At 45.6% G+C, this 26,355-nt stretch overlaps 1 protein-coding gene across 1 annotated transcript; it reads right to left on the reverse strand.

The window, feature by feature from the left end:
* Positions 1 to 1,845: 1,845 nt before the first annotated feature.
* LOC120298485 (zinc finger protein 91-like) lies at positions 1,846 to 24,486 on the reverse strand. Its single transcript, XM_039322279.1, has 4 exons — positions 24,308 to 24,486; positions 23,711 to 23,956; positions 15,889 to 17,437; positions 1,846 to 3,218 (listed from the first exon to the last, which is right to left on the reverse strand). The coding sequence occupies exons 3-4, from the start codon at positions 17,006 to 17,008 to the stop codon at positions 2,062 to 2,064; spliced, it is 2,277 nt and encodes a 758-aa protein (XP_039178213.1). The 5' UTR covers positions 17,009 to 17,437; positions 23,711 to 23,956; positions 24,308 to 24,486; the 3' UTR covers positions 1,846 to 2,061.
* Positions 24,487 to 26,355: the final 1,869 nt, after the last annotated feature.

Here is a 26,355-nt window from a genome sequence, read left to right on the forward strand (position 1 = left end):
TGACCTTCGAGGTCCCTTCCAACCTCCTCCTCTTCTTCTTCTTATCTTTCTCTTTTGTGTTGAAGAGTTTCCAATTAAACTTTTTGGTTTTTCTCCTGCCATATAAGCTTAGCTATATCTTCCTGCCATTTCTTTAGTGGTGTACCTGTTGATCAGATAGGCATTGTTTAAAACAGAAACATCAATCTCTAGGTAATGTAGTAATTTTTAATTATAGAGATTGTACCCAACAACAATTGTAATCCTCCTCCTCCTCCTCCTCCTCTTCTTCTTTTTATTATCTTTCTCTTTTCTGTTGAAGAGTTTCCAATTAAACTTTTTGGTTTTTCTCCTGCCATATAAGCTTAGCTATATCTTCCTGCCATTTCTTTAGTGGTGCACCCATTGTCTAGATAAGTATTGTTTAAAACAGAAACACCAGTCTAGGTAATATAGTCATTTTTAATTATGGAAAATGTACCCAACAATTGTTATTTTTCCCCATCTTAACACATTGTTCTTTATTTAATTCCATGCCTTATCATAATTATTTTTACTTTTCTCTCATTTCTTTTTAATCGCTTTTTCCCAATAATTCTTTTTGGTCTTCCATTTTCATATTTTGGTCAACTTCTCTGTCTATTTGCCATTGATTTTAAAACCAGCTAATGCCCTAAAATATGTTAATTTTTACATTAATATTATAGTTTCTTCCAAAAGGTCTTTTAAAACTATTACTTCCGGGCTTCAATGTGCTGCGTTCCAGGATACATATTCTATGCTTCTTCAGGGAGTCCTTGACTTACACTAGTTCATTTAGCCACCATTCAAAGTTACAACGGCAATGAAAAAGAGTTGATTTATGACCGTTTTTCAGTTACGAGCTTGGCAGCCTCCCCATGGTCATGTGATCAAAACTCAGATGCTTGGCAACCGGCTCATACTTATGACCGTTGCTGTGTCCCAGGGTCACGTGATCCCCTTTTGCAGCCTTCTTTCTGACAAGCAAAGTCAATGGGGGAAGCCAGGTTCACTTAACACTCGCGTGACTAACTTATCAACTGCAGTGACTCATTCAGCAACTGTGGGAAAAAAGGTCGTAAAATGGGGCAAAACTCACTTATGAAATGTCTCACTTAACAACAAATTTTGGGCTCAATTGTAGTTGTAGGTCGAGGACTACCTGTATATATGAGAATATAAATTCCTAGAATCACAGAGCTACAAGGGACCAATCACAGAATAGCAAGAGTTGTAGTCTTCTAGTCCAACCCTCCCTGCCCAAAGCAGGAGTTCTTATGTGATTCCAGAGAATTTCACATTAGATTTTAGATTTTCACACTCACATGAGACTTTCATGTTCACTTCTGAAAATGAAAATTTATTAAAAAATTACAAAAAGTTAAGTTGGCAAGAAAATTTCCAAGGAGACAATTTCAAACGGACAAACTCCAAGAGGCAAGATGTTGCAATTGGCAAGGAAAAGTTTTCTCACGCTTGTCACGGTTTTTCTCCTGTGTGGATTTTTCATGTGCATCTGAAGATGTGATTATCAAATAAAAACCTTTGCCACATCCTAAGCCCTGATAAAGTTTGTCTTCAGTAAGAATTCACTGATGCTGAAAAATAATATTCTTTCAGGCTAAACATACAGCACACTCCAAACATTTATGCTGCATCTTTCCTATATGGATTAGAGTATGGTTTTTAAGGGATGATTGACAAAAAAATGCTCTCAGGATCTAAGGCAGTGGTTCTCAACCTTTCTAATGCCGTGACCCCATAATACAATTCCCCATGTTGTGGTGACCCCCAAGTAGGTGTGGCCACCAATAAGAGGGAGTAGGACAGCTAGGAAAAAAGGGAAAAAATGGTGGACAGCGTGGTTTGGCGACCCCCATGAAATGGTCGTTCGACCCCAAATGGGGTCCCGACCCACAGGTTGAGAACCACTGATCTAAGGGTTTCCAATCTCCCCCCCCCCTTTTAGGAACTCTTACATGACTTCTAAGGGTTGAACAACTATAAAAAACTGTTGCACCATCAGGGCCTGTTAGATCTGAGTTTACACTTTATGAGTCTTTATGGCTTCATTCTTTTATGGATCTTTTGATGACGTCCAAGGTGTTGTTTTTGGGAAAAGCATTTCCCGCACTCCACACATTTGTACGGTTTCTCCCCTGTGTGGGTTCTCCCATGAATCCGAAGCATTGTTGTTCTGAGAAAACCTTTCCCACACTCCCCACATTTATAGGGCTTCTCTCCTGTATGGATTCTCTCATGAACCCGAAGCCGTGTTGCTGTGAGAAAACATTTCGCACACTCCCCACATTTATAGGGCTTCTCTCCTGTGTGGATTCTCTCATGACCCCGAAGCAGTGTTGCTGTGAGAAAACATTTCGCACACTCCCCACATTTATAGGGCTTCTCTCCTGTGTGCCCCCTCTGGTGTCTCCGGAGTTCAGCAGACTCCACAAATCGCTTATCGCATTCTGGGCATTGATAGGGCCTGTCTCCGGTGTGACGTCTCTTGTGTCGAATTAGGTATGACCTTTGGGAGAAACATCTCCCACATTCTGAGCACATTTCATTTTTCTGCACAGGCTTGTAAGGCTTCTTTTCTGTATGAATCGTCTCGTGTTTTTTAAGATATTCTTGGCAAGAAAAAGACTTCCCACACCCCGGACATTTATATGGTTTCTCTCCACTGTGGGTTCTCTGATGTATCAAAAGTCTATTTTCCTCATAAAAACATTTATCACACTCCGAGCATTTATGGGGCTTCTCTCCTATATGGACTTGCCAGTGACGTCTAAGTTGATTTGAATGAATAAATGCTTCCCCACAGTCTAAACATTTGAATTTTTTTTCTCCTCTGTGAATTTTCTTATGATGTCCGAGGCTTGACATCGTTCGAAAAAATTTTCCACACTCAATGCACTGATAGGGTTTCTCCCCTGTGTGCATTATCTGATGTCGAAAAAGATTTCTCTTTAGAGCAAAACATTTCTCACAATCGTTACATTTATAGAGTTTTTCTCTCGTGTGTATCTTTTGGTGACTCCGAAGTGTGGAAGACCTTCCAAATCGTTTCTCACATTCAGGGCATTCATGGGGTCTTTCCCCAGTGTGGATTCTCTGGTGTTGCTGCAGGGCTGGTTTGATGGAAAAACATTTCCCACACTCCAGACATTGATAAGGTTTTTCTCCAGTGTGGACTGTCTGATGTCGCCGCAGGGCTGATTTGCTGGAAAAATATTTCCTACATTCTAGGCATGTTCTGCTTTCCTCTTGTTTGTGTGTTTTAGTATGTTTGCAAAGTGATGAACTCTGAGTAAAACATTCTCCACAGTCTAAGCATTTATATGTTTTTATTTCCATGTGAATTTTCCCGTGGATTTTGGGACTTGTTTGTCGAACAAAAGACATTGATAAGGTTTTTGTCCAGTGTGGATTTGTTGATGTTTAAGCATCTCTGAGATTTGAGGAAAGCAAAGCCCACATTGCACACAATTGCAGGGTTTCTCTTCAGTTGGGATATTCTGAGGCCTGGAAAAACACTGAGGCCTTCCTGAGGTCTCTTTCCCTGGTGGATACGCTAAGGAGCTCTGAGGTCCCAGCCTTTAGCAAAAAGCTTCCCACACTCTCCACATTTGTAGGGCTTCAGTCTGGGGTGGCTCCGGAGATGCTTGGCAAAGCTTCACAACCACGAAACGACTTCGCACACTTCAAACACAGATGGGATCCATTCCTCATGTCCAGCCTCCAGTTAATCAAAAGGAGGGATTTGTGAGCAAAGGATATCCCAAACTCAGAGCACTTGAAGAGTCTCTCCTGGTTCCTCTGAGGGGATCTTCTATTGAAGTATTTGTCCACCCAGCATAATTTCCGGCGCCTTCTCAGTTGCAGGGCTTTCTAAGCGCAGAAAATGTCACAACTGGAACTTTGTCCACTTTTCCCGGTGTCCCGTGCTGGATGAAGGAAAAAGAGAGAAAGATTCATGATGGCTGACAGAATAGCAATAGCACTTAAGACACAGATACCGCTTCACAGTGCTTTACGGCCCTCTCTAAGCAGTTTAGAGTCAGCATATTACCCCCCAACAATCTGGGTCCTCATTTTACAGATCTTGGAAGGATGGAAGTCTGAGTCAATCTTGAGCCGGTGAGAATCGAACTGCTGGCAGTCAGCAGAATTAGCCTGCAATATTGCATTCTAACCACTGCGCTATCACTGCTTTCCCTGTTCCTCGCCATTTACCTACCTAAATTGTTAATGATCCCTGCCTTTTACTTTTTCTCAGTTGTGCGTGTGTGATGCTCTATGATGTGAGAAAACACGGCAAAGACCCCCACCCCATAGACTTTGTATATGTCAGGTAGTTCTAATGCAGAGAACAACCTATGTAGTTATTCATGGACATTGCTTTTTGGCCACCACAGGCTGAACATGGGGTCCTCCTAAAATGGCTTTCTATTATTCCTGTATAGTTTAGGGAGGGTGTAAATATATTCATCGGGGTCAGCAATACCTCATGGTGGGTGTTAAGACCCCCACTTCCCCAAAGGGAGGCAAAACGTCCACCTGGTGGTCCTACATGTCCAAGATAAGACTTTGGGCTCCAACGTCAGCTAGTTTCTTTCGGCTTCGTGTGTTGCATCCACCCAACCACTGGAATCACTTCACCAAGGGCAGCAGCACCAGAAACCATGGTTAAACTAGCAATACTTTGTTTTAGGGGTGTGTAATTTCTGGTCTGAAAACTGATCCACAGTTTGGGAGAATGTGATGGGGTGAAACTCAAATTTTATCTCGCGGCCTTTACAGTTTAATAAAATTATAGTACGGTATTAACAAGTTTTTCTCCTCTCATATTTCACCATTTTCCCCTTTGGTGTCACTGAATTCTGCAATTTGAGGTCTTGCTCAAGTCCAACATCCATCCTGAATCCCTTCCTCTTCCTTTTCCACTCCATTCACTCTTTCCCGTTTTCTCATCTGCATCTCTGTTCATTTTTTCCTTCTTTTCCCCTCCATTTCTCTCCCAAGCTTCTTCTGCCATTTGCTAGTTTCCTTCCTAAATCAGCCACCAAGAAGCAGTTGCCGCATCACAGCCTCTTCCGAGGTAAAACCAGGGAAATAACAGTTTTTAGAGATTCTACCCAGCTTGGTAGGAACCAAAGAAAATCAAAGCATTGGAATAAAATCCAGGACACTCGTTCTTCTCTATTTAGATTAGATTAGATCTTTTCTGCTTAGGGAGAATATGAGGACATATATCAGAGTTACAAAGGAGGAGATATAAGAAATGTACCCAAGACAAATAAAGCAGGGCTTTTCAACCAGTGGCATGCCTACCATAACCGCTGGTAATTCAGCAGCTGGCATAAAATGGGACAAAACTCATTTAACAAATTTCTCATTTAGCAATATGAATTTTGGGCTCAATTCTGGTTGTAGGTTGATGACTATCTGTGCATCCACTTACCACACTTTTAATGGGAAACTTGTGCCTGTTTCTATGACATTAATCTTTGCACTATTCTATCGCCTTCTCTCCTTCTGTTGTAAATCGAGTTTTTTATCAATTTCCTTTTTTTTTTTGGTCATCAAGTTTTTGACACCTTGCTAGGCGATTGGTGGTAGTCAAATATTGCCATATCCTGTGGAAAGGTTGAAAGACCCTGGTATGGGGTCTCCTGCTTGAGGAAGGGGTTGGACTACCAGACCTCCAAAGTCCCTCCCTGCTCTATTCGGATTGATAAAACCCACCAAGGGACTGCCACATTCTTTGACATTGTGACTAAATTAGTAGAGCAGCAAAATGCTGTAGGCATAGTATACTTAGATTTCAGCAAGACATTCGACAACCTACATCTTGGTAAGCTAGACAAATGTGGGATAGACAGCATCACCACCAGATGGATTTGTAACTAGCTGACAAACAGTGGGGTACAAGCTTGTGTTTTAGGCCCAGTAGTCTTCAAAATCTGCATACGTGACTTAGATGAGGAAATAAAAGGGGAAGTCATCAAATTTGCAGATGACACTAAGAGATAGCCAACATCCCAGAAGACAAGCTGTGGATGAAAAAAGATATTGACGGTCTTGAACAATGGGCCCGATCCGGCTTCTGGTTCCAGATTGCGGCACTGGCGGACGTGTGGGTGATTGCTCCCCCGCCGTCCAGTGTTCTCTCGCCGGGGATCCTGAATGAGGTTGAAAATCGCCTTGGAGGGGCGACGAACAGGGAAGAGGACCTTCGGATTGATCACAGAAGGGCAGCAGCCCTTCCCTTTGGTCCGGAGCAGCTCTTCGGACTGACGGAGAAAAGATCAGCCACTCACATGGCCCATCATTAATGCAGTTTCTAGCCGAGGCAAAACTTACAACTAAGCTCTTGAAAGCACCATGGAGGAATTGGGTGAGATCTGCCTTCTTTGTACCCCAGATCTTTTCCTGCAAAGGCCCCTTGAAATTGCTTCCTGCTTCCTGTGAAGAGAGAGGGAAGCAAACATCTTTTTCCCACCCTCCAAAATGGCGGTGGCTGTCTACACTGGGGAGATAAAACCCTGAAAAATATAATTAAGTAATTGGACTTACATATTTCTCAGAGCTAGCGACCCAAAAAGTTCCTACTTTCACGGGAACTGGTTGGCAGAAAAAGAAAGCTAGAGTTAGGTTTAAAAAATGGATCCTTCTGACATACTAAGAGAGATTCTAATGTCTCAACTAATGGGCTAAAGAGAGAGTTGGAGATGAAGGGAAACATGACTATCAGAATCAAATGTTGTTGCAAAATGATCAATAACAATAAGAATAATAATAATGGATCATTTGGTGTAATAATTAGGGTTTGGATTTATAAGGGAAATGAAAATTAAAAATTGGGAATTAGCTTTGAATTATCCCTTAGCCCAGAAAATATAGATGATGGATTTGAGATAATAAAGGTTACTCTATTAGTAAGCTGTGATGTACTAGGATGAGAATTAGAAAATGTTTATGAAATAAAATAAGAATATATCTAAGTAAGTAATATGTGTATTTCAGATACTATAACTTTTGTGTAGTGAAATAAAGGAAATTTGGGTTACCAGAAATATGAATATTATGGATGTTAAAGGTTAAAATTGGAATATTGTACTTAGAAATTGAGAATTAGGTAAAATTTAAAAACAGGATATGGACATATATAAACAAAAAATAGATTGACAAATGTTTTAATTAAGCTTGCTATGATTAGGAACTTACTAGTTTAATTATGTTATGTCAAATGTTAACAGGAAATAGAGAAGGAATTTTTGACAATGTAACCTCAGACATGTACTAAAAATGCTGTTACCGAACTATTGATTACCTGGTCACCATGTTGTTTTCTAAATATGTGGACAACTAATAAAATTTGTTATATAAAACAACAACAATGGGCCCTATCCAACGACATGAAATTTAGTGTGGAAAAAAGCAAGGTTTTACACATAGGCAGGAAAAACCAAAGGTGCAAATACAGATTAGGGGAAACCTGGCTCAAAAACAGTTAACTGTGAGAGGGACCTTGCAGTCAAGAGAGAATCAGGTAAACATGAACCATCAGTGTGCAAAAGCATCCAAAAAAGCTAACACAATCCTTGGTTGTATAAATAGACTCGTAGAATCAAAATCACGAAGGATTAGTATAGCTTTATAAAGAGCAAGTAAATTAGTAAGACCACAGCTGGAATACTGCATCCAGGTTTAGTCACCACATTACAAAACAGATACTGAGACCCTGCAAAAAGGGCAAAGGACAGGAACTAAAATGATTAAAGGCCTGGAGACAAAAACATGTGAAGGACAGTTGCAGGAATTGTTTATGGCCAGTCTAGAGTAAAGATGGACCAGGGGTGTGTGTGTGTGCGTGTGTACGTGACATGATAACAATATTCCAATATTGGGGGGCTGCCACAAAGAAGAGGGCATCCACCTGTTTTTCAAAGCACTTGAAGGCAGGAAAAGAAACAAGGGATGGAAACTAATGAAAGAGAAAAGCAATCTGGAAATTAGGAGAAACTTCCTAACACTGAGGACAATCAACCAGTGGCTCTATTCTGATTGATAAAACCCACCAAGGGGCTCCCACTCACAGCCTCTTCATGGCAAAAGAAGGAAAATAATGATTTTTTTTTACAGATTCTGCCCAGCTTTGTAGAAACAAAAGAAAACCCACTGAAAAATTAGAATACAAGCAAAGAATATTCATTCCTCTCTATTTAGATTAAGCAGAAAGAAAGAGGATCTTTTCTGGGTTGGGAGAACATGAGCTCAATTCAAGCAATTTAAACTCCCCCCCCCTTAAACCAAACTCCCCCCCAACTGAAGGGAAAAGGCGGGTCTTTCTTTCCATCGCCCCATATTCCCCCCCCCAAATCCTTCAAAAGAAAAGCCCCCCTTTCCCTCCGTGGGGCGAGCCCCCCCTTTTCCCCGTCCAGCCCTGCATCCACCCGGGATCCTGGCAGGCTCAGCCACCCTCCGGGGATCCGGGGGGGACTCGGGGCTACCTTCCTCCTGGCCGGCCGAGGGAGAGCAGGAGCAGCCCCACCTGCCCGGAGCGGGGCCGAGGAGCAGCCTTGCCGGACGCCCAGAAGTTGCACCGCCGCCCAAAATGCCGCCAGGGGGAAAAAGGCGGAAGAGGAAAATCCTCCGCAACGGAGCTCTGGAACCTCAGATACGGGGGGGTGGGGGGAGTAGGGAGAACGAGAGGAATGTCCTAGAGGGGCACCTCAGAGGGCGCCGGGCGAGCCGCCTCTTTCACACCCAGGCGGAGTCTGGAGAGGCCCGGAGCCTTTTCCTCCCTCCCTCCCTCCCTCCCTCCCTCCTCCCCGGGATTGGGAAGAGGCGGCCGGGGATCCTCCCTCCCTGCTTCCCCCCGAGGTTTGTGGGGGACTCGGACGAGGGATTCCCCTTCCGGCACCTGGCAGGGCTGAGATGGCTGTGGAGGATGGGCTGCGTAGTAGGGAGACGGAGGTCCTGCCGAGTCCAAAGGGGCTGCGGTGATGATGGAGCCGGGCGTGACTAGGTTCAGGCGCGGGCGCTGCTTCTGCTCTCCTCTCGGCCTCCGTCTCAGCCTTTCAGTCCTGCCCCTTGGCCTCCACTTCTCCCGCCCTTCCCTGCTTCCCAGTCGGCACTCCGTCCCTCCGTTGGACATCCGGGTCCGGGGTTCCTCTGCCCATGCGAAGAGTGCCCTGCAGTGCCCAGGCGGGCCTGCCCCTCCCCCCCGGCCCTTCGCTTGCCTTCTGCCCACAATCGGACAGAGGCTTCTGCTTGCCTCCCTAGGATAAAAACACTCGAACCATGGCTGGGCTTCCTGTAACTTGGGGGCACCCAATTTCTACACAGAGGCTTAGAAACGGTTTGTAGGGCCCAGAGGAGACCCCTTCTTCCCTAGTCCCCCCATGACACTTAATTCGGATTTTGGCCCCTGAAGTACATTTGAACTTTTAAATATATATATATTAAGCCTATCTGAACTCTTCACAAGCCCCACCCATTATCAAATGTAACGTTTAGATGCCTTCAAAGCAGCTCACCTGTCTGGGGGCTGCAAGTTGTTGGATCACAACCCTCATCAAGTCCAGCCGGCAAGATGTTATGGGAGAAGACACCCAGGCTAACTCACGTCTGGAGGATTCCATTTAGTGAATGCTAGCAAGCCTCCTCCCCTTTATGGATTACTGCCTTGTCGTGGAGAGGGGCTTGCGTAACTCAATGAAGCTATAAGCTATGCCATGCAGGGCCACCCAAGATGGACAGGTTATAGCAGAGAGTTCTGACAAAATGTGATCCACTGAAGAAGGAAATGGCAAACCACTCCAGTATCTTTGCCATGAAAACCCCATGGACAGTACTAAAAGGCAAAAACATAGAACGCTGGAAGATGAGCCCCTCAGGTCGGAAGGTGTCCAATATGCTACTGGGGAAGAGCAGAGGGCTAGTACTAGTAGCGCCAGAAAGAATGAAGTGACTGGGCCAAAGCCGAAAGGACGCTCAGCTGTGGATATATCTGGTGGTGAAAGGAAAGTCCGATGCTGTAAAGATTTTTTCTCCATAGGAACCTGGAATGTAAGATCCATGAATCAAGGCAAGCTAGACGTAGTCAAAAAAGAGATGACAAGACTGAACATTGACATCTTAGGAATCAGCGAACTAAAATGGACAGGAATGGGTGAATTTAACTCAGATGACCATCAGGTATACTACTGTGGGCAAGAATCCCTCAGAAGAAATGGAGTAGCCTTCATAGTCAATAAAAGAATAGGAAAAGCAATATTGGGATACAATCCCCAAAATGACAGAATGATCTCAATTCGAATCCAAGGCAAACCATTCAATATCACAATAGTCCAAATCTATGCCCCAACCACTGGTGCTGAAGAGGATGAAATTGACCAGTTTTATGAAGCCCTACAGAATTAACACCAAAAAATGATGTCCTTATCATCATGGGGGATTGGAATGCTAAGGTAGGAAGCCAAAAGATAACCGGAATAACAGGCAAGTTTGGCCTTGGAGTACAAAATGAAGCAGGGCACAGGCTAATAGAATTTTGTCAAGAGAATACGATGGTCATAACAAACACTCTTTTCCAACAACCCAAGAGACGGCTCTACACATGGACATCACCAGACGGTCAACATAGAAATCAGATTGACTATGTGCTCTGCAGCCAAAGATGGAGAAGCTCTATACAGTCAGTAAAAACAAGACCAGGAGCTGACTGTGGCTCAGATCATGAGCTTCTCGTTGCAAAATTTAGGCTTAAATTGAAAAAAGTAGGGAAAAGCACTAGGCCACTCAGGTATGAACTAAATCATATTCCTGATGAATATACAGTAGAGGTGACAAATAGATTTAAGGAATTAGATCTGATAGACAGAGTGCCTGAAGAACTATGGATGGAAGTTCGCAACATTGTACAAGAGGTAGCAACTAAAACCATCCCAAAGAAAAAGAAATGCAAGAAAGCAAAATGGCTGTCTGAGGAAGCTTTGCAAATAGCTGAGGAAAGAAGGGAAGCGAAAGGCAAGGAGAAAGAGAAAGAGAAAGATACACCCAATTGAATGCAGAATTCCAGAGAGTAGCTAGAAGAGATAAGAATGCCTTCTTAAATGAACAGTGCAAAGAAATAGAAGAAAACAACAGAATAGGGAGGACCAGAGATCTCTTCAAGAAAATTGGAGATATGAAGGGAACGTTTCATGCAAAGATGGGCATGATAAAGGACCAAAATGGCAGAGACCTAACAGAGGCAGAAGAGATTAAGAAGAGATGGCAAAACTACACAGAAGAACTATACAAGAATGAGCTTAACATCCCAGATAACCACAGTGAGATGGTCACTGACCTCGAACCAGACATCCTAGAATGTGAAGTGAAATGGGCCTTAGAAAATCTGAGCAACAACAAAGCTAGTGGAGGTGACAGTATTCCAGCTGAGCTATTCAAAATCTTAAAAGACGATGCAGTAAAAGTGCTACACTCAATTTGCCAGCAAATTTGGAAAACTCAACAGTGGCCACAGGATTGGAAAAGGTCAGTCTACATTCCAATTCCAAAGAAAGGCAATGCCAAAGAACGTTCAAACTATCGCACCATTGCACTCATTTCACATGCTAGTAAAGTTATGCTTAAAATCCTACAAGCTAGACTCCAGCAGTATGTAGATCGAGAACTACCAGAAGTACAGGCAGGATTTCGAAGAGGCAGAGGAACTAGAGATCAAATTGCCAACATACGCTGGATCATGGAGAAAGCTAAGGAGTTCCAGAAAAACATCTACTTCTGCTTCATTGACTATGCAAAAGCCTTTGATTGTGTGGATCACAACAAATTGTGGCAAGTTCTTAAAGAGATGGGAGTACCAGACCATCTCATTTGTCTCTTGAGAAACCTATATGCGGGTCAAGAAGCAACAGTGAGAACCGAACACGGAACCACTGATTGGTTCAAAATTGGAAAAGGAGTCCGGCAAGGCTGTATACTGTCGCCCTGCCTATTTAACTTATATGCAGAGCACATCATGAGAAAGGCAGAGCTAGATGAATCAAAAGTTGGAATTAAGATTGCCGGGAGAAATATCAACAACCTAAGATATGCAAATGATACCACTCTAAAGGCAGAAAGTGAAGAGGAACTAAAGAGCCTCTTGATGCGGGTGAAGAAGGAGAGTGCAAAAGTAGGCCTGAAACTCAACATTAAGAAAACCAAAATCATGGCATCCGGCCCTCTCAATTCCTGGCAAATAGATGGGGAAGAAATGGAAGTAGTCACAGATTTTATTTTTCTGGGCTCAAAGATCACCTCAGATGGGGACTGCAGCCAAGAAATTAAAAGACGCTTGCTCCTGGGGAGGAAAGCTATGGCAAATCTAGACAGCATACTAAAAAGCAGAGACATCACCCTGCCAACAAAGTGCGTATAGTCCAGGCCATGGTTTTCCCAGTTGCAATGTATGGCTGTGAAAGTTGGACCATAAGAAAGGCTGAGCGCAAAAGAATTGAGGGCTTTGAACTATGGTGTTGGAGAAGACTCCTGCGAGTCCCTTGGACTGCAAGGCGTTCAAACCGGTCAGTCCTAGAAGAGATCAACCCCGACTGCTCTTTAGAAGGCCAGATCCTGAAGTTGAAACTCAAATACTTTGGCCACCTAATGAGAAGGAAGGACTCACTGGAGAGGGGCCTGATGCTGGGAAAGATTGAGGGCAATAGAAGAAGGGGACGACAGAGAATGAGATGGCTGGACGGAGTCACTGAAGCAGTAGGTGTGAACTTAAATAGACTCCAGAAGATGGTAGAGGACAGGAAGACCTGGAGGAACATTGTCCATGGGTCGCGATGGGTCGGACACGACTTCGCAATTAACAACAAGCAAGCCTCCTTGTGGCAAGACAATCCCTGGACCCACAACCCAAGAATCACAACATTAAGCTGCTGTGTAGTTTTATTTACTCTGCAGTCCGAAATATTTATCTTCTTGAGATACAAAAACAATTAGGAGCATTTAGAGCAGCACCCGGGTTTAAGGAAGAACCGGAAGGCAAAGCAGGAGTTAAAGCAGCTCAGTCCAATGAGAGCCAGGAGATCCCCTCTGGCCACCTTGCCCCAGCTGCTGTCCTCCAGATGTTTGCGACTTTGAATCCCACATTGGCAGAACACCAGATTGGGAAAGGCCCTTCTGCGGCATAACAGGCCACACTCAGTTGGAAAGAATTGGGTGGGGCAAGGGGGGTTCTCTTCTTAGAAACCAGTTTTTTTTTAATCTTGGTAACTTTTAAGATGTGTGGACTACAATCCCCAGAATTCCCCAAGGAGCATGCTGGGAATTGAAGTCCACACATCTGAAAGTTGCCAAAGTTGAAAACCTCAGAGAAACAGATGTGTTGGCTTTCTGATGAGTTGTTTGGGAATTGCTGCTTAAGCTGGAAAGCAGCTCCTTTTTCATGGGTGTTTCCACCACACAGGGCCTTCTTGGTGGGGACCTCCCATTTCTGGAACCTTCCACAAAACAAGAGGTGCAAATTGCCACTGCCCTGAGGGTTTTTCTGGATACAGATGGTATTTATGTATACATTACATACATACACACTTGGAATACTGCATCCAATTTTGATCACCACGATGTAAAAAAGATATTGAGCCTCTACAAAGAGTACAGAGAAGAGCAACAAAGATGATTAGGGGACTGGAGGCTAAAACATAAAGAATGGTTGCTGGAATTGTCTAGTTTAACGAAGAGAAGGACGAGGGGGGACATGATAGCCGTGTTCCAATATCTCAGGCACTGCAACAAAGAAGAGGGAGAAGCTATTTTCCAAGGCGCCTGAAGGCAGGACAAGAAGCAACGGATGGAAACTACCCAAGGAGAGAAGCAACCTAGAACTAAGGAGAAACTTCCTGACAGTTAGAACAATTAACCAGTGGAACAACCTGCCTCCAGAAGTGGTGAATGCTCCAACACTGGAAGTTTTTAAGAAGAGACTGGACAGGCATTTGTCCGAAATAGTATAGGGTTTACTGCCTGAGCAGGTTTCCTGCCTGACCTCCAAGGTCCTTTCCTACTGCTGCCGCTGCTGCTACTACTACTACTACTCCGACTACTATTAATTACTGTTATCTTTTCTCTTGAAGAGTTTTCAATTAAACTCTTGTATTTTCTCCTGCCATATAAGCTTAGCTATATCTTCCTGCCATTTCTTTAGTGGTGTACCTGTTGTTCAGATAGGCATTGTTTAAAACAGAAACATCAGTCTCTAGGTAATGTAGTCATTTTTAATTATGGAAATTGTACCCAACAACAATTGTAATCTTCCTCCTCTTCCTCTTCTTGTTATTATTATTATCTTTCTCTTTTCTGTTGAAGAGTTTCCAATTAAACTTTTTGGTTTTTCTCCTGCCATATAAGCTTAGCTATATCTTCCTGCCATTTCTTTAGTGGTGCACCCGTTGTCTAGATAAGTATTGTTTAAAATAGAAACATCAGTCTAGGTAATATAGTCATTTTTAATTATGGAAATTGTACCCAACAACAATTGTTATTTTTCCCCATCTTAACACATCGTTCTTTATTTAATTCCATGCCTTATCATAATTATTTTTACTTTTCTCTCATTTCTTTTAGATCACTTTTTCCCATTAATTCTCTTTGGTCTTCCATTTTCATATTTTGGTCAACTTCTTTGTCCATTTGCCATTGATTTTAAAACCAGCTAATGCCCTAAAATATGTTAATTTGTACATTAATATTATAGTTTCTTCCAAAAGGTCTTGTAAAACTATTACTTCCAGGCTTCAATGTGCTGCGTTCCAGGATACATATTCTATGCTTCTTCAGGGAGTCCTTGACTTACACTAGTTCATTTAGCGACCGTTCAAAGTTACAACGGCAATGAAAAAAAGTTGATTTATGACCGTTTTTCAATTACGACCTTTGCAGCCTCCCCATGGTCATGTGATCAAAACTCAGATGCTTGGCAACCGGCTCATACTTATGACCGTTGCTGTGTCCCAGGGTCACGTGATTCCCCTTTTCAGCCTTCCTTCTGACAAGCAAAGTCAATGGGGGAAGCCAGATTCACTTAACACCCGCGTGATTCACTCATCAACTGCAGTGATTCACTCAGCAACTGTGGAAAAAAGGTCGTAAAATGGGGCAAAACTCACTTAAGAAATGTCTCACTTAACAGAAATTTTGGACTCAATTGTAGTCATAGGTCGAGGACTACCTGTATATATGAGAATATAAATTCCTAGAATCACAGATTTACAAGGGACCAATCACAGAATAGCAAGAGTTGTGGTCTTCTAGTCCAACCCTCCCTGCCCAAAGCAGGAGTCCTTATGAAAACCTTTCCCACATCCTAAGCCCTCATAAAAGTTTCTCTCCAGTAAGAATTTACTGATCCTGAAAAAAGAGTATTTTTTTCGGGCAACCCATACATCACACTGCAAACATTTATGCTCCATCTTTCCTATATGGATTAGAGCAGGGGTGTCAAACTGCCAGTCCGTGCACCGGATGCATCATAGCAAAACTGAACCCACCCCATTGCCGGCAACGGCAAAAAAGTCACAACACGTTGCGAAATATCACATGACATTGTGAGTTTGATACACCTGGATTAGAGTATGATTTTTAAGGGATGAATGACAAAAAAATGCTCTCCCATGATCTAAGAGTTTCTAATTCGCCCCCACCACTCTTTAGGAACTTTTACATGACTTCTAAGGGTGAACACCTATGAAAAACTGTTCCACCATCAGGGCCTGTTAGGCCTTTTCCCATGTCACTTTTCTGATATCTCCCTTTTAAGCAAAACATTTCTTCACTTTATGAGTCTTTATGGCTTCACTCCTGTATGGACCTTTTGATGACTTCCGAGGTGTTGTTTTCGGGAAAAGCATTTCCCACACTCTACACATTTATACGGTTTCTCCCCTGTGTGGATTCTCTCATGAACCCGAAGCAGTGTTGCTGTGAGAAAACCTTTCGCACACTGCCCACATTTATAGGGCTTCTCCCCTGTGTGCCCCCTCTGGTGTCTCCGGAGTTCAGAAGACTCCACAAATCGCTTGTCACATTCTGGGCATTGATAGGGCCTGTCTCCGGTGTGAAGTCTCTCATGTCGAGTTAGGTGTGACCTTTGGGAGAAACATCTCCCACATTCTGAGCACATTTCATTTTTCTGCACAGATCTGATACGCTTCTTTCCTGTGTGAATCGTCTGGTGTTTTTTAAGATATTCATGGCAAGAAAAAGACTTCCCACACTCCGGACATTTATATGGTTTCTCTCCAATATGGGTCCTCTGATGTATCAAAAGGCTATGTCTCCTAGAAAAACATTTATCACACTCTGAGCATTTATGGGGCTTCTCTCCTATATGCATTTGCCAGTGACGTCTAAGGAGAGATGAATGAATAAATGCTCTCCCACAGTCTAAACATTTGAATTTTTTTTCCCCTCTGTGAATTTTCTCATGATTTCTGAGGGTTGATATCAAACAAAAAAATTTCCCACACTCGATGCACTGATAGGGTTTCTCCCCTGTGTGGATGATCTGATGTTGAAAAAGAATTCCCTTTCGAGAAAAACATTTCTCACAATCGTTACATTTATAGAGTTTTTCTCCCGTGTGCGTCTTTTGGTGTCTCCGAAGTGTGGAAGAAGTCCCAAATCGTTTCTCACATTCTGGGCATTCATGGGGTCTTTCCCCAGTGTGGATTCGCTGATGTCGCTGCAGGGATGATTTGCTGGAAAAACATTTCCCACATTCTAGGCACGTTCTGCTTTCCTCCTCTGTGTGTGTTTTATTATGGTTGCAAAGAAATGAACTCCCAGTGAAACATTTTCCACACTCGAAGCTTTTATAAGGTTTTATTTCCATGTGAATTTTCCTCTGGATCTTGACACTTCTTTTTCGAACAGAAGATTTCCCACACTCCAGACGTTGATAAGGTTTTTGTCCAGTGTGGATTTGTTGATGTTTAAGCATCTCTGACTTTTCAGAAAAGCAAAGCTCACACTGCACACAATTGCAGGGTTTCTCTTCACTTGGGCTGTTCTGAGGCCTGGAAAAACACTGAGGCCTTCCTGAGGTCTCTTTCCCTGGTGGATACGCTAAGGAGCTCTGAGGTCCCAGCCTTTAGCAAAATGGTTCCCACACTCTCCACATTTGTAGGGCTTCAGTCTGGGGTGGCTCTGGAGATGTTTGGCAAAGCTTCACAACCATGAAACGAGTTTCCAAACACAGATGGGATCCATTCCCCATGTCCAGCTTCTGGTTAATCAAAAGGAGGGATTTGTGAGCAAAGGATATCCCGCCCTCAGAGCACTTGAAGAGTCTCTCCTGGTTCCTCTGAGGGGATCTTCTATTGAAGTATCTAACAACTGGAACTTGGTCCACTTTTCCCAGTGCCACCTGCTGCATGAAGGAAAAAGAAGAAAGATTCATGATGGCTGACAGAACAGAGATAGCACTTAGACATATATACCGCTTCACAGGGCTTTACAGCCCTCTCTAAGTGGTTTACAGAATCGGCTTATTCCCCCCCAACAATTTGGGTCCTCATTTTACTGACTTCGGAAGGATGGAAGGCTGAGTCAACCTTGAGCCGGTGAGAATCGAACTGCTGGCAGACAGTAGAGTTAGCCTGCAATACTGCATTCTAACCACTGAGCTATCACGGGTTTCCCTGTTGCTCCCCATTTGCCTGCCCGAATTGTTAATGATCCCTGCCTTTTCCTTTTCCTCAGTTGTCTGTGTGTGATGCTCTACGACAGAGCTTTTCAACCGGTGGTACGCGTACCACTTGTGATACATTAACGAGTGGAAGGTGGTACGCAGCCCTGCCTAGCCAAGTGTAGTGGGGGAGGGAAAGAGCCAGCGCAGGCAAGGACTTACTGTGAGAGAATCCTCTGGAGCTGCAGAGTGGCTGGGGCGAGGCAAAGGCCCCAGGCTCACTTCTGGCTCACCCTCCCCCATGAGAAAGGAGGAGGAGGGGAGCGGAGACAGGAGAGGCTATAAAAGGAGGCAGTTTGGGCGGGAGAGGAAGAGAAAAAAGCAGCAGCCTTGGGAGGAGGCGGAGTCAGCTCTAGCTGCACCAAAGGGAAAGGAAAAGGAGGGTGGGGGAGAGGAGATGAAGCAGGCCGGTCATGAGCTGATCTACAACTGTTGTGGCAGCCATCTGAGCTGGCAGCAGCATATAGGCAAGAAATGCAGTGGAAGAGGGGTTGCCCTCCAAGAGGAATGAAAAAAGGCAGCAATGGCTAGAGGTGAGGCACGGAGGGAGGGAGATGGAGAGTGGAAGGATTCTTATGTGCTTTTGTGACTTTGAAGTTCTGCGATTTGTGCAATGTGGGCTTTGTGTTCCTAAGGAGTGTTTGGCAATTTCTATTTTGCTGATGTCCTGTTAGCTTCTATTGCTCTGCTGTTGTTAGCTGTAAGTTTTGCTGCAAGGGATTTTGAAGTATTTTTCTCCTGAATGGATTTTGCCTGTAGCATTCCTTTACTTATGAAAGGAGCCATTTGGGGAGGCTGCCTTAGCCAGCAGCCAATACTTACATTTTTTTTTCTTCCTTAAGTGCTGGCTGCACTCCTTAAGTTTCCCTTCTAGCCAGTAGCTAATTCTTAAAGGGGAATGTGCCTTTTAAAGCTAGTTCACTTAGCAGTTTGTCTTTTCTGTCTCTGGAGGCTTTTCCTTGTTTGATGAATATATGGAAGAGAGAAAATATGGGGGAGGGGTTCAAATTCTTCCTTCAGAACAAAGTGGGCATGAGAAAGAGGGAGGCAGGGAAGGAGGGAGGGAGGGAAGGAAGTCCCGCCTTAGCACTTGGCCACCAGCAGCCCTGCCATTGACTCTGCTTGTCAAAAGATTGCAAAAGGGGATCACATGACCCTGGGACACTGTGACCATCATAAATATGAGTCGGTTAGCAAGCATCCGAATATAAATCACATGACCCTGGGCATGCTGCAATGGTCATAAGTGTGTAAAATGGTCATAAGTCATTTCAGTGCAATTGCAACTTTGAGCAGGGGTTTTTTTTGGTCAAGTTTTTGACACCTTGCTAGGTGGTACTCGAATATTGCCATATCCTAAAAGTTGTACACTCCGTGAAAAGGTTGAAAGGCCCTGCTCTATGATGTGAGAAAACATGGCAAAGACCCCCACCCACCCCATAACTTTGTATATGTCAGGTATCACTAATTCAGAGAGGGGGGTGTTCAGGACCCTGGCCTCAGGTTGCTGCTTCTTAATGCCAGGTCAGTTATTAATAAAGCCCCCCTCATCCGGGACTTGATACTAGATGAGGAGGCCAACCTGGCATGTATTACTGAGACCTGGCTGGGCCAAGAGGGAAGTGTTCCTCTCTCATAGATGTGTCCAGACGGGTTTCAGATAATGCACCAACCGCGACTCCAGGGAAGGGGTGGGGGAGTGGCGATTCTTGTCCGAGAATCCCTGAGACCTCGCAGGATCCCAGCCCCAGAGGTTGTTGGGTGTGAGTCCCTTCTCTTGAGGTTGGATTCAAGGGTTCAGTCGGGCTTGTTGTTGACATACCTGCCTCCCAGCTATGTGACAACAGCCCTGCCTGAGCTGCTGGAGGGGGTAGCCAGGTTGGCAGTGGAATTCCCTAGGCTTATGGTGCTGGGGGATTTCAATTTGCCGTCACTTGGTGAATCCTCTGGTGTGACTCAGGAGTTCATGGCTTCCATGACAACCATGGACCTGACTCAGATAATTCAGGGTCCGACCCAGAGGGGAGGATACACGCTCGACTTGGTATTCCTCTCGGGGCAGTGGAGACGTGATTTCAATTTAAGGGGTATAGTTACTTCTCCCTTGTCATGGTCGGATCACTTCCTGTTGAGATTAGATTTCTCGGTCCTACTCCCCCACCGCAAGGAGGCGGAACCGATTAGGTGGTTCTGCCCCAGGTGTTTAATGGACTCGGAGGGGTTCCAAATAGCACTTGGGGGTTTTCCTGATTCCCTCCTCCACGAACCAGCTGAGTGCTTGGTCACTGCTTGGAATAAGGCGGCATCAGGGGCGTTAGACCAGATCGCGCCTTTGCGACCTCTCCGTGATTGTGGATCCCGGAGGGCACCTTGGTTTACCAAGGAGCTACAGGAGATGAAGCGTCAGAAGAGACGTCTAGAGCGACGCTGGAGGACTAGTACCTCCGAATCCGACCGGACACTTCTAAGAGCCTATATTAGGACTTATTTAGTGGCGATATGAGCGGCAAAATGTTCGCATTTTTCCGCACTTATTGTGTCTGCAGAATCTCGCCCTGCCGCCCTCTTTAGGGTGACCCGTTCCCTACTTAACGTTCGGAAAGCCGGGAGCCCTTACCAGGTAGAGCAGAGGAATTTGTGCAATTCCTATCAGACAAAATTGCTCGGATTCGGACAGACCTGGACTCCGATTGGGCAGGGCCTTCTGAGATGACTGGGGCAGGTCTTAGCTCAGTTTTATGGGATGAATTTGAGTCTGTGACCGCTGAGGATGTTGACAGAGCAGTGGGAGCAATGAGCGCCTCCACTTGTTTATTGGACCCGTGTCCTTCCTGGTTGGTCTCAGCTGCCAAGGAGGTGACACGAGGCTGGCTCCAGGTGTTGATCAACGCTTCGTTGAGGGAGGGGTCTTTCCCGCAATCCCTGAAGGAGGCGGTTGTGAGGCCCCTTCTCAAGAAGCCTATCCTGGACCCGGCTGACTTAAATAACTTCCGTCCAGTCTCCAATCTCCCCTTTGTGGGGAAGGTTGTAGAGAGAGTGGTGGCGCTCCAGCTCCGATGGTCTCTGAATGAAGTGGATTATCTAAATCCTTTTCAATCTGGCTTCAGGCCCGGCTTCAGCACAGAAACCGCTTTGGTCGCGCTGATGGATGATCTCTGGTGGGCCTGAGACAGGGGTTATTCCTCTGTCTTGGTGCTACTTGACCTCTCAGCGGCTTTTGATACCATCGATCATGGTATCCTTTTGCGACGACTCAAAGGAGTGGGAGTGGGAGGCACCATTTTACGGTGGTTCTCCTCCTACCTCTCTGGCCGGTCGCAATTGGTATTGGTGGGAGGGCCGAGGTCAACCCCGAGGTCCCTTGAATGCAGCGTGCCACAGGGGTCGGTCCTCTCTCCCCTCCTATTTAACATTTATATGAAGCCGCTGGGTGAGATCATCAGACAGCATGGGGTGAGGTTTCATCAGTATGCTGATGATACCCAGTGGCCGATGTGATGGGCCGTTGCCTCAAAGCCGTGAGGGTCTGGATGGGGGGTTAACAGACTCAGGCTCAATCCTGACAAGACTGAGTGGCTTTGGATGTTGCCTCCCAAGGATCATGTCGACTGTCCAGTGTTGACTCTTGTGGGGGAAAATATACCCCCTTCGGAGCGAGTTCGCAACTTGGGTGTCCTCCTTGATCCACAGCTGAATTTGGAACATCAATTGATGGCTGTGGCTGGAAGGACCTTTGCACAAGTTCGCCTGTTGCACCAGTTGCGACCCTACCTGGACCGGGAGGCTCTCCTTACAGTCACTCATGCCCTTGTCACCTCACGTCTGGACTACTGCAACGCGCTCTACATGGGGCTACCCTTGAAAAGTATTCGGAGACTACAGTTGGTCCAGAATGCAGCTGCGCGAGTGATAGTGGGTGCTTCTCGATACACCCACGTTACACCTATCCTCCGTGAGCTGCACTGGTTGCCTATTGGTCTCCGGGTCCAATTCAAGGTGTTGGTCATTACCTTTAAAGCCCTATATGGCTCAGGGCCAGGCTATTTCCGAGACCGCCTACTACCCCAGCCGGTTAGATCCCACAGGCTGGGCCTCCTTCAGGTCCCGTCGGCCAAGCAGTGCCATTTTGCGGGGCCGCGGAGGGCCTTCCCTGTGATGGCGCCGTTTTGGAACCAGCTCCCCCCGGAGATTAGGACCGCTCCCACCCTGTTGGTCTTCCGTAAGCTGCTTAAGACCTGGCTTTTCCGGCAGGCCTGGGGTTTATAAAATCTGACCCCTGGATCACTGTTTTTGTACTGTTTGTTTTGTTATGTTTTATGTGTTTTTTATTGTTAGCCACCCAGAGTCCTTCGGGAGTGGGGCGGCTTATACATTTTAAAAATAAAAATAAAAAATAAAATAAAAATAAATAAAACCTATGTAGTTATTCATGGACATTGTTCTTTGGGCCAGCATAGACTTAATATGGGCCCCTCCTAGAATGGCTTCCTATTGTTTCTTTATAGTTTAGAGACCGTATAAATATATTCATCAGGGTCAGCAATTCCTCATGGTGGGGGCTGAGATCCCCATTTTCCCAAAGGGAGGCTAACGGCATCCTTTGGCCAAAACTTCCATCTGGTGGTCCTACCTGCCCAAGATGGACTTTGGGGTCAAATGTCGGTCAGTTTCTTTCGGCTTCATGTGTTGCCTCCACCCAACCACTGGAATCACTTCACCAAGGGCAGCAGCTCCACAAACCATGGTCAAACTAGCAATGCTTTAGTTGAAGGATGTGTAATTTCTGCTCTGAAAACTGATCCCCTCTTTGGGAGAGTGTGGAACTCAAATTTTATTTCGTGGCCTTTACGGTTTAACAAAATTATAGTACAGTATTAACAAGTTTTTCTCCTCTCACATTTCATCATTTTCCCCTTCGGTGTCACTGAATTCTGCAATTTGAGGCCTTGCTCAAGTCCAACATCCATCCTGAATCCCTTCCTCTTTCTTCCCCCCCATTCCCTCTTTCCCCCTTTTCTCATCTGCAGCTCTGTTCATTTTTCCCTTCCTTTCCCCTCCATTTCTCTCCCAAGCTTCTTCTACCATTTGCTAGTTTCCTTTCTAAATCAGCATCACAGCCCCTTCCGAGGTAAAACCAGGGAAATAACGATTTTTAGAGATTCTACCCAGCTTTGTAGAAACCAAAAAAAATCAAAATACAGGGTATTGAACGAAATTGAATAAAATCCAGGATATTCGTTCCTCTCTATTTAGGTTAAGCAGAAGGAAAGGGGATCTTTTCTGGGTTGGGGGAATATGAGGGCTTAAATCCCAGTTGCAAAGGAGGAGAGATAAGAAACATATCCAAGACAAATAAAGGACTGAAATGCCCATACACCAGGGGTGTCAAACTCAATTTCACTGAGGGCCGCATCAGCATTGCGGTTGCCCTGGGGGGCCGGGTGGGTGTGGCCAGAGTGGGTGCAGCCTAATGGGTGGGCGTGGATGGAGTGGGTGTGGCCTACTGGGTGGCGTTCTACATCATTCACGTCAAGGGTGCCTATGGGGAAGGAGTGCCCAGAAGTCGTGTTAGTATAGCTTTATAAAGAGCAACTAAATTAGTAAGACCACAGCTGGAATACTGCATCCAGGTTTGGTCACCACATTACAAAACAGATATTGAGACCCTGCAAAAAGGGCAAAGAAGAGCAACTAAAATGATTAAAGGCCTGGAGATAAAAACATGTGAAGGAATGTTGCAGGAATTGTTTATGGCCAGTCTAGTGTAAAGATGGAGGGGGGGGAGTGTGACATGATAACAGTATTCCAATATTGGGGGGCTGCCACAAAAAAGAGGGGATCCACCTGTTTTTCAAAGTACTTGAAAGCAGGAAAAGAAACAATGGATGAAAACTAATCAAAGAGAAAAGCAACCTGGAACTAAGCAGAAACTTTCTAACAGTGAAGACAATTAACCTGTGGAACAGTTTTCCTTCAGAGGTTGTGGGTTCTCCATCACTGGAGGCTTTGAAGAAGAGACTGGACAGCCACCTGTCTGGAATGGTATAGGGTCTCCTGCTTGAGCAAGGGGTTGGACTAGACGACCTCCAAGGTCCCTTCCAGCTCTATTCAGATTGATAAAACCCACCAAGGAGCTGCCACCTCACAGCCTCTTCACGGCAAAACAAGGAAAATAATGATTTTTTTTCAGATTCTGGCCAGCTTTGTAGAAACAAAAGAAAAACAAAGAATTAGAATAAAAGCAAAGAATATTCATTCCTCTCTATTTAGATTAAGCAGAAAGAAAGTGGATCTTTTCTGGGTTGGGAGAACATGAGCTCAATTCAAGCAATTTAAACTCCCCCCCCTTAAACCAAACTCCCCCTAACTGAAGGGAGAAGGCGGGTCTTTCTTTCCATCGCCCCATATTCCCCCCCCACAAATCCTTCAAAAGAAAAGCCCCCCTTTCCCTCCGTGGGGCGAGCCCCCCCTTTTCCCCGTCCAGCCCTGCAGCCACCCGGGATCCTGGCAGGCTCAGCCACCCTCCGGGGATCCGGGGGGGACTCGGGCTACCTTCCTCCTGGCCGGCCGAGAGAGAGCAGGAGCAGCCCCACCTGCCCGGAGCGGGGCCGAGGAGCAGCCTTGCCGGACGCCCAGAAGTTGCACCGCCGCCCAAAATGCCGCCAGGGGGAAAAAGGCGGAGAAGGAAAATCCTCCGCAACGGAGCTCTGGGACGTCAGTTACGGGGGGGTGGGGAGTAGGGAGAACGAGAGGAGCTTCCTAGAGAGGCGCCTCGGAGGGCGCCGGGAGAGCCGCCCCTTTCACAGCCAGGCGGAGTCTGGAGAGGCCCGGAGCCTTTTCCTTCCTCCCTCCCTCCCCGGGATTGGGAAGAGGCGGCCAGGGATCATCGCTCCCTGTTTCCCCCGAAGTTTGGAGGGGACTCGGAGGAGGGATTCCCCTTCCGGCACCTGGCAGGGCTGAGATGGCTGTGGAGGATGGGCTGCGTAGTAGGGAGACGGAGGTCCTGCCGAGTCCAAAGGGGCTGCGGTGATGATGGAGCCGGGCGTGACTAGGTTGAGGCGCGGGCGCTGCTTCTGCTCTCCTCTCGGCCTCCGCCTCAGCCTTTCAGTCCTGCCCCTTGGCCTCCACTTCTCCCGCCCTTCCCTGCTTCCCAGTCGGCACTCCGTCCCTCCGTTGGACATCCGGGTCCGGGGTTCCTCTGCCCATGCGAAGAGTGCCCTGCAGTGCCCAGGCGGGCCTGCCCCCCCCCCGGCCCTTCGCTTGCCTTCTGCCCAGAATCGGACAGAGGCTTCTGCTTGCCTCCCTAGGATAAAAACACTGGAACCATGGCTGTGCTTCCTGTAACTTGGGGGCACCCAATTTCTACACAGAGGCTTAGAAACGGTTTGTAGGGCCCAGAGGAGACCCCTTCTTCTTCCCTAGTCCCCCCATGACACTTAATTCGGATTTTGGCCCCTGAAGTACATTTGAACTTTTAAATATATATATATTAAGCCTATCTGAACTCTTCACAAGCCCCACCCATTATCAAATGTAACGTTTAGATGCCTTCAGAGCAGCTCACCTGTCTGGGGGCTGCAAGTTGTTGGATCACAACCCCCATCAAGTCCAGCCGGCAAGACGTTATGGGAGAAGACACCCAGGCTAACTCACGTCTGGAGGATTCCATTTAGTCAATGCTAGCAAGCCTCCTTGTGGCAAGACAATCCCTGGACCCACTACCCAAGAATCACAACGTTAAGCTGCTGTGTAGTTTTATTTACTCTGCAGTCCGAAATATTTATCTTCTTGAGATACAAAAACAATTAGGAGCATTTAGAGCAGCACCCGGGTTTAAGGAAGAACCGGAAGGCAAAGCAGGAGTTAAGCAGCTCAGTCCAATGAGAGCCAGGAGACCCCCTCTGGCCACCTTGCCCCAGTTGCTGTCCTCCAGATGTTTGCGACTTTGACTCCCACATTGGCAGAACACCAGATTGGGAAAGGCTCTTCTGCGGCATAACAGGCCACACTCAGTTGGAAAGAATTGGGTGGGAGAGGTGGGGCAAAGGGGAGGATCTCTTTATAGAAACCAGTGTGTTTTTTTAATCTTGGTAACTTTTAAGATGTGTGGACTACAATCCCCAGAATTCCCCAAGGAGCATGCTAGGAATTGAAGTCCACACATCTGAAAGTTGCCAAAGTTGAAAATCTCTGAGAGAATCAGATACGTTGGCTTTCTGATGAGTTGTTTGGGAACTGCTCCTTAAGTTGGAAAGCAGCTCCTTTTTCATGGGTGTTTCCACCACACAGGAACTTCTTGGTGGGGACCTCCCATTTCTGGAACCTTCCACAAAAAAAGAGGTGCAAATTGCCACTGCCCTGTGGGTTTTTCTGGATACAGATGGTATTTATGTATACATTACATACATACACTTGAAATACTGCATCCAATTTTGGTCACGATGTAAAGAAGATGTTGAGCCTCTACAAAGAGTACAGAGAAGAGCAACAAAGATGATTAAGGGACTGGAGGCTAAAACATATAAAGAATGGTTGCTGGAATTGTCTAGTTTAATGAAGAGAAGGACGAGGGGGGACATGATAGCAGTGTTCCAATATCT

This window comes from Crotalus tigris, unplaced genomic scaffold, assembly GCF_016545835.1.
Source record: "Crotalus tigris isolate CLP2741 ecotype Arizona unplaced genomic scaffold, ASM1654583v1 scf7180000023903.560294, whole genome shotgun sequence".
NCBI lineage: Eukaryota > Metazoa > Chordata > Lepidosauria > Squamata > Viperidae > Crotalus > Crotalus tigris.